This window comes from Sitophilus oryzae, unplaced genomic scaffold (assembly GCF_002938485.1).
Source record: "Sitophilus oryzae breed Bouriz unplaced genomic scaffold, Soryzae_2.0 scaffold_285_pilon_pilon, whole genome shotgun sequence".
In the NCBI taxonomy this organism is placed as follows: Eukaryota; Metazoa; Arthropoda; class Insecta; order Coleoptera; family Curculionidae; genus Sitophilus; species Sitophilus oryzae.
The window spans coordinates 486,530-501,524 of record NW_022146846.1 but is presented as its reverse complement, the minus strand read 5'-3'; the positions used below and the strand labels follow the sequence as shown (position 1 = coordinate 501,524).

At 31.7% G+C, this 14,995-nt stretch overlaps 1 protein-coding gene across 1 annotated transcript in view; it reads left to right on the top strand.

Moving 5' to 3' along the window:
- LOC115884489 (ubiquitin conjugation factor E4 B-like) overlaps window positions 1-7,799 on the top strand; it is a 30,988-nt gene extending 23,189 nt beyond the window's left edge. The window contains 4 exon segments of the mRNA XM_030903085.1: window positions 2,612-2,725; window positions 2,791-2,924; window positions 4,760-4,947; window positions 7,024-7,799. Coding sequence (XP_030758945.1) covers window positions 2,612-2,725; window positions 2,791-2,924; window positions 4,760-4,947; window positions 7,024-7,085 — 498 coding nt within the window. The 3' untranslated portion in view covers window positions 7,086-7,799.
- Window positions 7,800-14,995: the final 7,196 nt, after the last annotated feature.

Genomic DNA, 14,995 nt, shown 5'->3' with positions numbered 1-14,995 from the left:
TTTTCAATTATCACGAAAAGAATATATTAAAACCGCATTATAACGAGAAAACTTTCCTGGACTGAGTCCTTTCGAACTGGATGGCATGTGTCCATCAGCAGTTTACCATTAGCTGAAGAAGTAGGATTCTTCGGTTGTGGGGAATAAATTCATTATTAAATAACATTATTATCATCAAAAGAATATATTAAAACCGCATTATAACGAGAAAACTTTCCTGGACTGAGTCCTTTCGAACTGGATGGTATGTGTCCATCAGCAGTTTACCATTAGCTGAAGAAGTAAGATTCTTCGGTTGTGGGGTATAAATGCATTATTAAATAACATTATTATCATCAAAAGAATATATTAAAACCGCATTATAACGAGAAAACTTTCCTGGACTGAGTCCTTTCGAACTGGATGGCATGTGTCCATCAGCAGTTTACCATTAGCTGAAGAAGTAGGATTCTTCGGTTGTGGGGAATAAATTCATTATTAAATAACATTATTATCATCAAAAGAATATATTAAAACCGCATTATAACGAGAAAACTTTCCTGGACTGAGTCCTTTCGAACTGGATGGTATGTGTCCATCAGCAGTTTACCATTAGCTGAAGAAGTAAGATTCTTCGGTTGTGGGGTATAAATGCATTATTAAATAACATTATTATCATCAAAAGAATATATTAAAACCGCATTATAACGAGAAAACTTTCCTGGACTGAGTCCTTTTGAACTGGATGGTATGTGTCCATCAGCAGTTTACCATTAGCTGAAGAAGTAAGATTCTTCGGTTGTGGGGTATAAATGCATTATTAAATAACATTATTATCATCAATAGAATATATTAAAACCGCATTATAACGAGAAAACCCTGGACTGAGTCCTTTCGAACTGGATGGCATGTGTCCATCAGCAGTTTACCATTAGCTGAAGAAGTAGGATTCTTTGGTTGTGGGGAAGAAATTCATTATTAAATAACATTATTATCATGAAAAGAATACATTAAAACAGCATTATAACGAGAAAACTTTCCTGGACTGAGTCCTTTCGAACTGGATGGCGTGTGTCCATCAGCAGTTTACCATTAGCTGAAGAAGTAGGATTCTTCGGTTGTGGGGAATAAATTCATTATTAAATAACATTATTATCATGAAAAGAATATATTAAAACAGCATTATAACGAGAAAACTTTCCTGGACTGAGTCCTTTCGAACTGGATGGTGTGTGTCCATCAGCAGTTTACCATTAGCTGAAGAAGTAGGATTCTTCGGTTGTGGGGTATAAATGCATTATTAAATAACATTATTATCATCAATAGAATATATTAAAACCGCATTATAACGAGAAAACCCTGGACTGAGTCCTTTCGAACTGGATGGCATGTGTCCATCAGCAGTTTACCATTAGCTGAAGAAGTAGGATTCTTCGGTTGTGGGGAAGAAATTCATTATTAAATAACATTATTATCATGAAAAGAATACATTAAAACAGCATTATAACGAGAAAACTTTCCTGTACTGAGTCCTTTCGAACTGGATGGCGTGTGTCCATCAGCAGTTTACCATTAGCTGAAGAAGTAGGATTCTTCGGTTGTGGGGAATAAATTCATTATTAAATAACATTATTATCATGAAAAGAATATATTAAAACAGCATTATAACGAGAAAACTTTCCTGGACTGAGTCCTTTCGAACTGGATGGTGTGTGTCCATCAGCAGTTTACCATTAGCTGAAGAAGTAGGATCCTTCGGTTGTGGGGAATAAATTCATTATTAAATAACATTATTATCATGAAAAGAATATATTAAAACCGCATTATAACGAGAACACTTTCCTGGACTGAGTCCTTTCGAACTGGATGGTATGTGTCCATCAGCAGTTTACCATTAGCTGAAGAAGTAGGATTCTTCGGTTGTGGGGAATAAATTCATTATTAAATAACGTTATTATCATCAAAAGAATATATTAAAACCGAATTATAACGAGAAAACTTTCCTGGAGTGGGTCTTTTCGAACTGGATGGAATGTGTCCATCAGCAGTTTACCATTAGCTGAAGAAATAGGATTCTTCGGTTGTGGGCAATAAATTCATTATTAACAAACTTTTAACTTTTCCACTAATTATACTTCAAAATTTGCGAGGAATGTCATTTTGACCTTTGATTATCATCTGTCAAGAGAAATTGTGGTTAGAAATCAAAAGTTTATTGTTTTACAAGATAAATATTAGACATTTTCTGTGGACACAACTGATAAGCTGTTGCTAGGATATTTTATTTTAATTGCGTTTTTTGGACATTGTGAATGATTGTAAACTAAAAAGTATTTAGTGTAATTGAAACCACTAATCTATTCCACTAATTGCGAGGTTCTGAATGAAGCTTAAGGCTGTATTTCGTTTCTTACCTTCTTGGTTATGGTGTTTTGTTTGTTTTTTCTATGTTTTGTCTGAAATTATAATTATGGAACACGGTTCCTGAAAAATATCCTCAGTCATTATTGTCACTTAATTAGCCAGCACAAAAAGGCGAGTTTTTCTGTTTGTTTGTTTTTTGTCAATTATGTCATTATGTAAAAGATATTATGACATTATATATTTTTTTCCATATATTTTATTTATTTAGGTTGAAAATCCGGATAAATACGGCTGGGAACCTAGAAGACTCCTAAGTCAATTAATTGACATTTACTTGCATTTAGACTGTGATAGTTTTGCTGAGGCTCTTGCCGGCGATGAGGTAAATTACTGACATCTGTCGAGAAACGTTTGAACATGTTTTTTTTAAATATTTATTTTCTTCAGAGATCCTTCAGCAAACAACTTTTTGGTGATGCAGCTTCTCTTATGGAAAGAGTCGGAATTAAGACGTTGGTCGAAGTCGAACAATTCAGGGAATTGGCGGAAAAAGCATATAGAATTTTAGAAAATAACCAGAGGTATGTATAACTTATGTCAATAAATTGGATAAACCTACTAAGGAGGAGTTAAAAATACTTCTTTTTATTTTTATACAATAAAGACGTCGGGGTGGCCATTTTCAGACACTTTTTTTTTCTGTTTTGTGAGACTTGAATTTTTTGAGGTCGCTAAGCTTTTTTCACGTGCGTCAGGGATGCATCTTGTCTCCCATCCTTTTCAATGTATACAGGATGGTCCAAACTGTATTCCGCAAACATTGGCAGCATATTCTGCAGATAAAAATAAGTACTAAAGTTTGTATAAATGTATGTCCTAAAATGCTTAGGATTTGAGATACAGGGTGTAGAAGTTTCATTTTTATTTCGATTTTTTCCAAATAATTTCCGAAGTAACATCAATATTTGAATGAAAATTTTTATCAAGACACCTTTTGTACGTAAAAAACGTCTTAAACGTATATTTTTTTACTCAGTAGTTTTATACAGGTACGGACGAAAAGTTATTACTCTTCAAACCAGTTAAAAAAATTGTAGGTGACGCCCTCTACTAGTAGGAGTCATATTGACATCAAAATCAAATTTCTCATGTCAAAAATTCCCAGACGCTAATTTTTATTCAAATATTTATGTTACTTCAGAAATTATTTGGAAAAAATCGAAATAAAAATGAAAATCTTGACGCTGTTTTTTTTCGATAGTATGGTATAATTAAAAATCAACCGGAAGTCAAGTGGTCTCACTCAAGAACGGTAAACTAATAGGATTGCTCATCCTCATAAGACGTACGTTCGCCTCTTCCCGCGCTTCAGCTGACAGTTGTGACGTCATTGTAGCCCTTGTTAAAGCCTTCGTGGCCTTGTCATGATAGTGTGTATTATTAGTTGCCTATGGTAAACTTATAAAAATAACAGCTGAGAAATTTTGAGTTAATTATTTTGTCAATTTTAAATGTGAATACGGTAGTATGTGTTATTTTAGTTGATAGTAAAGAGTAGTAAAAGCTTAAACAGTCAGCGAAAACTGCATCTTGATATCTTCTTTCAAACCAAAGATATTAGGAAAATTAAAATAAATACCAAAAAATCAGCCCTTAATTACCTTATTTTTACAATACAGTATCAGTAACCCTCTTGATTAGGCCCATTCTGACAAAAAAATAAGATAGAAACAGTTACTTTATTTTAAAATCGACGAAATACCAGAATACAATAATACCACATGTATTAATATCTATAATAATTAAGATATTAATAATAGTGAACAAGAAACGATGATTCAGTGAAGTCATGGTAGGCTTTGGAATGTAGTTTGGATGGTAGTCTTTAAAGTTTTTAGAGCTATAGAGTGTATAAATACTTTCATTTTGAGTTGTGGATTATGACAAAGTGCATACTAAGTGCCCACGATTTTGTTTATTATTTTAAAGCAAAATATGGAAGTACTCTAAAAAGAATGCTTGCAAAAGGTGATGCTGGGAACTGCTGTTCTTAAAAATGCATTATCCGAGTATTTAATACGATTTATACAGTTAATTTTCTATACTGCATACATATAAGGTGTTTAAATAAATAAACTAAATAATTAACGTTTTGCATTCGGCAACCAATAATGCACGTGTGTGTATTATTGGTTGCCGGATAAGGACTAATAATCATGACAAGGGCTACAATGACGTCACAAAGCGAGTAGTTTTCGCATGCACCTGGCGGAGACTTTTGGCTGAATGAGCAGTCCTATTAGGTTAACTGTTCTTGGGTCTCACAGAATTTGTTTGATTGACTCTTGCTTTAGTTTTTTTATAGAGTTTTTTACAGCATTATAAGCTAATTATTATTTTTTAATTTTCCTTCAAGATCTGATGAATGGTTAGAAGATGCGCCAGACGAATTTAAAGATCCTCTGATGGACACGCTTATGACCGATCCGGTATTATTGCCTAGTGGACAAATTATGGATAGATCTGTCATAATGAGACATTTATTAAATAGTAATACAGATCCCTTTAATAGGCAACCTCTAACTGAAGATATGCTTTTACCAGGTAAGCAAACTCTTAAATACCGTGCGATAAAAAAAAACGACATCATAGTGACTTTTGAAACGAACCATGACTATTTCAGAGGCTTCTCTGACGCCGTTTTTTTTTCGTTTGTGTTGTGATTTATTATACATCTATTGTTTGTTTTAAACAATTATTGTAATAACTGTTTATTCTTACAGTTTTAAATTTTATGATGACACATTTCATATAGAGGGTGTCCCAAAAATAAGTGAAGATATTTTAAGGGGTGATAGATCTGGTCAAAAGAAACATATTTTCTCTTTGCCGTTTTTAAAATAAATTGAAAATAACCGAGTTATTTAACTTTTGAAAATTTTAAGAAATAATGGCAACATTTTGAGAACCGCCGGTAGATATCATCAACTATTTTGCAATTACCCGGATTTCAGGTAATTCGACGCCCTGTATTGCGACATGGTCAAGAAAGTATATACTTAAAAATAATTCAGAAAATCACACTACCAGAAGAATTTGGCAGAGATGCATTACCTACATTTTTAAGATGGTGTTATTATTACATAAAATAAAAGAAAAAACTTCCCCACAACATAAAAAAAGACTTATGACAGATCAATGTAACTGCGACAGTGGGCTCTTTCACTATATTTTGGAATTCGCATAATTGAATAAAGCAATTAATTCTAGAATTTTCTGCTATCTCACTTTCGAAAAACTTGAAGTCGTTCTTAAGAAAATAAATAAAAACAAAAAAGCCCAGAATAAAAAACCGCACTTTATTTTTAATACGTCACACCTGGCATGTTGAAAAGCGGCAACACCGCCGGGCCACCATGCTGACCCATTTAAAATTTAACCATTTCGGCGTCAACTTTAGGAATGTTATCAGATGACCTGATAGGCCTTTTCGAATCCAGGTTATGGTACGACCATGATGGAACAAATTATCAAAAAATAACAATTTAAAACTTAAAATTTGATTACAAGCTTTCACAAACGGAGTAAACAAGAAATTTAACCTCAAATTTATTATTCAACATGCACGTCAAATCAAATCGCAATGTTGCCAGTTGTTGGCTGGCGCACGAGCACGGTTCTGCAATGTGATTGGACGTATTTTTCATACGTCATCAATTGGCACTTTAAAATTATTCCAACTTAAAGCAATATTGAGGGCCTATAAAAAATTATTCAATGTGGAACTATTTTTGTTGGATAAATATACTGAAAATAGTCTTCTTTTTCAGATTTTGTCCTTGAATTGGGTATTTTATTTTTTGTGAAAGAGCCCGTTCTCGATACACACTTAACTAAAATACACTCCACTGTACTGCTTGTACATGCCATTGTTATAACTGCTAAAATAACAAGTGTTTTTTGTTCTAGAACTATTAGTAATGCTAATAGTAAATTAACTTTTTAATAATAGTAAATTATAAGTAATAATTATTTTTTGTAAAGAAATTTAAAATTGCTGGGAATTTATAAATATATAAATATGTAGAATGACGATAACGTAAGAGATGGCAACGCTGCAAGGTTTAGGTACACAAGAGAAATATCCGCTGAATAAACAAGTGGCACTAAAAAGTTTTTTAAATTTCCCAGAAAATGTCAAGAAAAATTTTAAATTTTCAACAAGTGAGTGTTTCTGGGGCCGAAATATACTACCAGTTAAAATATCTGCACTTATTTCTGAAACATCCTGTATAATTTTATAACCTAATTTTGACAACTTCACAATTTTCATTTTATTTTTTGGATTTACGTCAAAATGACATTTGCAAAGCTGAAATTAGTCTGTCCAAAGTGACGGAAGAATTTGACAGGCGGGAAAAATGACAGTTAATTTACATATGAATTAAAATGACAGAAAATAATTGTCACTCTCATGTACCCTCTCTTTGGACGGACTAAATAAGTTATGAAAGGATTTTGTTGTTAATTTCTTGAAAATGTCTTGATTAATAATAATAATAATGATTAAAATCTGATAAAGATTACATTAAAGAAACTACCAAAAATAAATTTTGAAATGAAATGTTATAAGAATGTTCAAGGAGACTAGTAACGATTGTTCTTTTAATATTTTTTCAGCCGATGATTTAAAAGAAAGGATAAGAACATGGAAATCAGAAAAATCAAAATCGTCGAATTGAGAACCTGTTTTAAGACTAAATATAAAATTATTAATTCCTATTTTCCAATTCAATCAAAATATTGTTTAAATTATATATTAATATTATTATCGCTATTATTTTGTAAATTTGGTTTTTTCTTTTATATATAGGTTTTATATTGCGAGGAGGTTAAGATTTTTTACACATTTATTATTACGGTCGCAGTTCGAGATTCTGTCCATTTTTTCTTTAATCTATTGTGAAAATACGTGCGACGCATGATGTCACAAATGCAAGGTTAAGTATTGATGGTACAATCAAGGCTGATAACTTTTAGATCTCATGTTTAATACGACAAAATAAATTTATTTTAGCATTTTTTCCCTAACAAACAATAACTTGCTTTTTCCATATGTTCAAAAATTTTATTTTTCAATACCATACATTATTTTTTTATACCACAAAAACTACACGAAGCGCAAGCTCTTCTCATTAGGATATCTGTGTTTCGTTATAAGATCTTTAAATAAACAATTTTAACATTTATGTTACAATACAGTTAGTTGAGTGTTACTTGACAACAATAATTGTTATATTTGTTTACTAGGGTGGGTCAAAAAAATCGATTATTTTTTTTTCACTTTATACTCTGAAAAAAAGGTTGGTAGATACCTCAAAAAATTATCTCCAAGTATGAGCTCTTAATTTTAATAGAAAGGTCCTCCGCCTTTCCGTTTTTACATTTTTTCCTTATTAATAGAAAGAAAAATTCATAGATCCTATTTGAATTATTATATACCGGGTGTTGCATCGTCGGACGGGACATAGGAAATCCCATGTAAATTTTAATGGGGTCAATTATTGGCTTTCCTAATTATTTTAGAGAATAATTCTATTTAGGTTTATTGAAGAGCACTAAAACCCACATTCAAAAGAATAACTAGATATTTTTGATTAGTTTGTTTACGAGTTATCGCCGATTTCTTTTTAAATATTTCTCCTTTCTTATGGCCCTGTATTTACTTATGAGCACCGGTCAAGGTAAAAGATAACAAATGAAGTTGTCATTTCAGAAATTTACCTATTTAGTGCTTTATTATTATTGAAAACTCATTCCTACATCGGAAAAGATGTATTTATAAAATTTAATGTGAATTAAAGTAAAATAAAGTAATCAATTACAAGGTTAATTATAGAATTATTACAATATTCAATAACTTATTAATTTAGGTACTATTAAATTGTTAGAACTTTAGGATTTAAGAAGATGTTGAAATATTCCTCCATCGACTGCTAGACAATAACCCAGGCGATCATAAAATTCTCTTCTTACATTCGCTAGTTAGTAAACTGAAATTCTATTGCATATTATTTTAACTCGTCTAGATTTGGGTATTTTTTATCCTTGTATATCCTGTTTTTTAAATGGCCCCAGAGAAAGAAATCATTTGGCGAAATATCAGGAGACCTTGCTGGCCAATTTACTGTATGATTTAGGCCAATAACGTTTCCGTTAAAACTATTGTCTAAATATTCCCGAACAGCCAGGGTATTATGTGCCGGGCAGCCATCCATTTGGTACCAAACTTCCTGATTTTCCCTAGGGGCCTAAGCTCCCATATTTGAAGGAATAGTATTTATGTCGTTTCAAAATTCGAAACGCTGTAGTGTGATCTATTGCTATTTCATCATTAAGTTTCCTTGTGCTGATCTTTCCATCGTTCTCTTCCACGCACAATAAAACTTCCAAGTCGGTATCATTTCTTGCATCTTCTCTTTGTTCCTGCCTTGCTTCACATCTGCAGTTATTTATTAGGGTACTTTTGGTCGCAAATCTCTGGATATTCCTTGCGATTGTAGATTTTCCAGGTATCGGTCTATTCGGATACAGCAGTGCCATTCTGTAAACATATTTCCTGTCTAGTGACTCATCAATCGTGTAAAAATAACATAGGCTAGGCAAGAAATTTCTTGCTACGGAGCTTACAAAATCCCACCGCAGAGCAGCAAACATGTCCGACACCTTTTGATAACTATTTCCTTGATAATACCATTTAATCATCAATACTTTTTCTTCGGTAGTGTAATTCATGGCTAATATTTTCGATGTAGGTATGAGTTTTTAATAATAATAATAAAGCACTAATTAGATAAATTTCTGAAATGACAACTTCATTTGACAGTTATCTTTTACCTTGACTGGTGCTCATAAGTAAATACAGGGCCATAAGAAAGGAGAAATATTTAAAAAGAAATCTGGCGATAACTCGTAAACGGGCTAATCAAAAATATCTAAAGTTATTCTTTTGAATGTGGGTTTTAGTGCTCTTCAATAAACTTAAATAGAATTATTCTCTAAAATAATTAGGGAAGCCAATAATTGAGCCCATTAAAATTTACATGGAATTTCCTATGTCCCGCTCGACGTTGCAACACCCGGTATATATATTTATATCTTTTAAACGGTTAATTTAATCGACCAATCATAAGAAACCATATTTTTAGAACCAGTGAATTTCCTACAAAACCATAAGTTACGCGTTTCATAATGATTTTTTGTTAACGAGTTATAAAATTCCTAAGAAAAAAGAAAACTGCCTTAAAATAGTCAAACTTCAACCTTTAACAACTTTCTGAACGGTGAGGTTTACAAAAAAATTGTAAAGCCGCGTCCAAGCTAAGCTAACAAAATGTTCGCGAACATATATAATTAAACATATTAAGTGAAAATTGTGAGATAGGTAGATTTATAAATAATAAAGCCAACAAGTACAGTTAGCCTACGCCTAGTAAAGAGCGAGGAGCGCGGGGCGCCGAACGGCTAGCTTGTACGCCAGAGCGTGCATCTGCCTATGCTAGAGCGCGCGCCTTCTTTTTCCGACGGGTGTTGGTACATCAAAAGGAGCGAACGGCGTGCATTTCGGCGGACATTGTAGCGGACACTTGGAAGGGTCTCATTTAATTTCGGGCGTCCATCTATGATTTTTATTTTTTACCGAGTATTCTACAATGGGAGACGCAGTTATTGACTGGGATCGTGAAAAACATTTACAACTAGTTTGTTTACACAAAGAAAAGATTTTTTAATTTTAATTTTATTGTGGGTTCAGTGTGAATAGCTATGTAGCTAGACTTCGTCCATATAATTTCATTTTTGTTAATAAAGACCTTTATGATTATTTTTATTAAAAATCGGAATTATTATGGGATTCTGAAATTAAAAATTACTTCTTAATAGGAAGTTTGACACCGGAAATGAAATTTTACCATTACATTTTTAGAAATAAATATACCGGGTGTTACTGAAAAGTGGTTCACTTCTATAACTTTTTTAATTTTTTAGATAAAAAACGAGATTTGGTATGTTAGTGTAGGACATAAATCAGGATTGATCGACGTTTTCATTTATTTTCGGTCACTACCTATTTCACCGGAAATGACAACAACTTTTGATTTAAATGGTACCCTCGATATTTTTTTGCCGTATATGATAGAAAATGACATTCTAAATAGAATGATATATTATATGTCAACTTTTGACATTTTCAATTAAAAAATGGCCATAAATAAAGGTAACGACAAGTTTACTCCAAATACCAAGTATGTAGTACCAAATTATTCTCAAAAAATGCTTTTTCCAAATATGCTGAGCCAGCCTTTTTTTCGTACCATTTGAAAAATTTGAGTTATCATTAAAAATGCGATTTGGGCATCTCTTAAGCGGCCATGAAAGGATACGAAAAAAAATTACAAGATCAAATATATGTTTCCAAAGTTCTTTGATTACAAATTAATAGTTTTAACTCCGTCTTGGCACTCTAGATTGAAATTTAAATTGCTATTTTTATTTAATTGGAAATGTCTAAAATTGACGTATGGTATGTCATTCTATTCAGAATGTCATTTTCTATCAAATAAAGAAGTACTTAGGATACAATCTAAAAATCCAAAGTTGTAGTCATTTCCGGTGAAACAGGAAGCAACCGAAGGTAATTGAGTACGTCAAACAGTCCCGATTTATGTCATATACTAACAAACCAAATTTCGTTGTATTATCTGAAAAAATAAAAAATTAAAAAAGGAGAGCCCCTTTTGAGAAACACCTGGTAGAATCGGCTGAAAATGAATACAGGTCTTAAAAATACACTATAACGAATAATCTACCAAAAGACCCTGTGACCCTCCACCTGCTAAATATTGATTCTTCAACGACAAAAGTTCTTAAACTGTTTACCGGTTAATTTATTTAATAAAATGCTTGCACTGTAGTTTTCTCAGCTTTGCATCAATTTTGTTTTGCTACAGAGTTTCTTTTTTTGTTTTTTTTTGCAAGCATCAGCCAATACAATAAAAGCAGCTGCCGCAATTTTCACCTTATCATCCATATTTATTTTCTCAACTCACATTAAGCCGAGCACACGAAAAAACAGCGATTGCCTAAACGCATCCTAGATCTATAGAGTAAACTGGTTGTCGCATTCTTCGCCGCACCTCAGTCCTCGGGACCGATGCGCGGGGCTGTGCCGTCGTTTACGACCTGCTGCTACGAGTATATAGTGCTAATTATATATGTTCGCGAACGTTTTGTTCGCTTAGCTTGGACGCGGCTTTAGAGACCGTTTTGTAGAGAATTCAATTTCCTACAAATATATGAGACTAGATACTTTTTCCAAACAGTAGATACGGAGATATGAATTTTTCTTTCTAATAATAAGGAAAAAATAGAAAACTGAAAAAAAAGGCGGAGGACCTTAAAAATTAAGAGCTCATATTTGGAGAGAATTTTTTTGAGGTGTTTACTAACCTTTTTTTCTGAGTATAAAGTCCAAAAAATAGTCGATTTTTTTGACCCACCCTAATTGTTTACATTGCCTAATATTTCAAAAATACTGCTGTTATATTTTGCACGATATTTTTGGAATATTGTGTGTTCTATGGGAATTGTCTATTTTATATTTTTTATCAACGTTTACATTTTTTTTTCGATCGATATAGTAATATGGCGCTAAAATATTAAAAAAAAACACAGATACTAACATTTTCACAAATACAAAGTACAATTAGCTATTGAACATTGTACTACAGAACGAAATACTGTGTGGAAATAAGGATTTCCAAAAAAATATATATGAACTAACAGAAAGTACCGTACGATTGAAAAAGAAACGGCGTCAAGTTGGCTTGGAAATTAACGAAGCCTACTACGACGCCGTTTTTTTTTTCGGATCGTACGATAGAGTAATACTAGAGGTGTATATATCTATTGTTGACAAGTACCGGATATGGAACTTGAGTGAATTTGATACAGTGTGATTATTATTATTTCATCTGTATATGTGTAACTAATTTCATAGTGTTTTTTATTGGTAAAATTTAAATAGCACAAAAGAGGATCGTTGTAGATAGAACAGAAATTGTCATATTTACTGAAATATAGACCATAATTTTCAATTAAGTTACTTTTTATACTGATATTACTGAAAACTACAAATAATGAAACGGCCTTATAATTTTTTTTAATTATTTGTAAGATGGTAAGAAAAAAATTAAATAAGTCCTTCTAAGTTTTACCTTGGAAACACTATATTATATTAAGTTTTCCTTTTTTTTCAACAAGAGAAAAAGAGATAATCTGATGGTTAACAGTTTTTAGTGAATAAACCCTTTTTATATGAAATTTAGATTGTAGATTCTTGAAATAATAAAGCATTGTCATATAAAACTAGTAGATTTCATTGTTCTCCCCTAATTTCCTAAAATAAAACTGTTTTTTAGTTAATAAGTGGTTATATTTTGTTTCTTCTTTTTATTAACGACATTGCTAACATAAACATCAGTGGCAAAATATGTCTTTTTGTGGACGACACTAGCTTCACTTGGAGCAACAAGGACGTTACGGCACTTCATAGGATTATATCAAATGATTTAATCACTATTAAATCTTGGTGCGACTTGAACCTCCTGAGTCTCAACATTTCTAAAACTAAAGCTTGGTCGTATAAAAACTCGCTGCAGCCTTTTGTACTTAACAACACCTCAATTGACATCGTAAAATCTGTAAAATTCTTAGGGCTTGTTGTAGACAATTCTCATATATGTCAATGGGACATACATATCGAAGCTTTGTCGAAAAAATTGAGCTCTGCCTGTTTTGCATTAAGATCTGTTTCTAAAAGGAGCTTAACTTGTCAGTGGCTAGAACTGTTTATTATGCACTTTTTGAGTTGCACCTCAGGTATGCCCTTCCATTCTGGGGTACGTGTTGTGCGACTCAATTTGACCGCATTTTCAAGCTCCAGAAGAGAGCTGTTCGATATTCACTGGGACTAAACAGCAGAACTCATTGCCAGGACTTTTTTAAAAAATTAAAAATATTGACTCTTCCTTCCTTATTTATATTTGAATCCGTTTGCCTAATACGTAAGCATGTATCAGCTTCTCAAGAAAGGCCATCTCACACTTATCCACTCAGGAACGCGGAGCAAGATCTTTATCTACCTACCCCACGCTCAGAGTTAGTTAAAAGTTCAATATTATAGAACTCGAAAAAAATGCACTATTTCTACGCTGTAAATGAATTATATTTTGAAAATCGAATTTGATCTTGTAAACAATGGTCTAATGTTTGCTATCTATTGCTATATTTACTAATGACATCGAAATAAATTTATTTAGAGGTCATTGATATTTACTATAAGCTAGCTAAATATTTTTGAATGTTGTTTTTTTATTTTTTTGTTCTTTGACATTGTAAACATTTATAAATGTTTATTTTAAACAATAAGACTGACAATATTATTTGTATAATGTTTTGTATTATCTTTTGTTTGTTTGTTTGTGTACCTTGTTTGTTTACTTTGTTTGTTTAGTTTACCTTTGTCTACAAATTGAAAAATTTTTTGACAATAAAGGCATTTATTTATTTATACCATATCGGCAAGCCACAGTCTTGGGTCGGTATTTACATGCCTCCCTGTATAGTGGTTTAGTATCTATAGAGTAGCAGTAGTATACCGTATAATCGAAAAAAAAAGCGTCCTCATATAATTTTTGCATGTAAATTACAGCGATCTTCATTTCATAGCCATCGACGACGCCGTTTTTTTTTTCGATCATATTGTATAAAGTACGAAGATGTCTATATACTGGCAGATGATTTTATTTTAAAAATACTTAAGTAAAAATGACAAAAAAGCAATTTAAGCAACGTGTATTTTAATGAACAAATTATACTAACAATTTTATTTCATAAATCATTAAAAGAATTGTACTTTTTATTAATAAATAAAACTTTACAATAAACAGTTTGTAGATATACCATAGATATACGAATTTTTGTAAGCTATAAAGTGTAGAAAATTTGTTATAAACAGTGAGCAAAATCGTTTCTTGTACAGGGTTGTAAATTTTAGCCATTAGTTGTCTCTAAATATTGGCTTTAGACAAAAGTTTAAGAAGTTTAGAGTGTCAAATTTTGACATCACTTGCATTGGTTTAAATAGAATGTATATCTGATTCTCAAGTTCAATTAAATTTTTTTCTGATTTCAAAAAAGATTTGTTGATATTTTTTTTCTTAACTTTTTTTAATTTATTTTTTTCTTAACTTTCTTGTCTTAAAACAATATTTATTGAGATACCTATTGGTTAAAAATATACGTACACACCCTGTTTATTTGGATATGTAAACTTCAAGCTCTAAAACTACAGGAAAAATACCAGATGATCGAAAAATAAACGGCATTAGTCCTCCTTGACGCCGATTATTTCAGTCATATATGGTATATATTTTAAACTGATCTACTAAAGTCACATATATTGCAATTTCTCTAAAACTACTACAGAAATAGGTGATTGACATTAGAGTTGTTTCTATATAAGATAAATTCAATATTTTGTTCAATTCAACAAGTTTTGTGAATTAACTCAAAACAATTATTACCATTACAC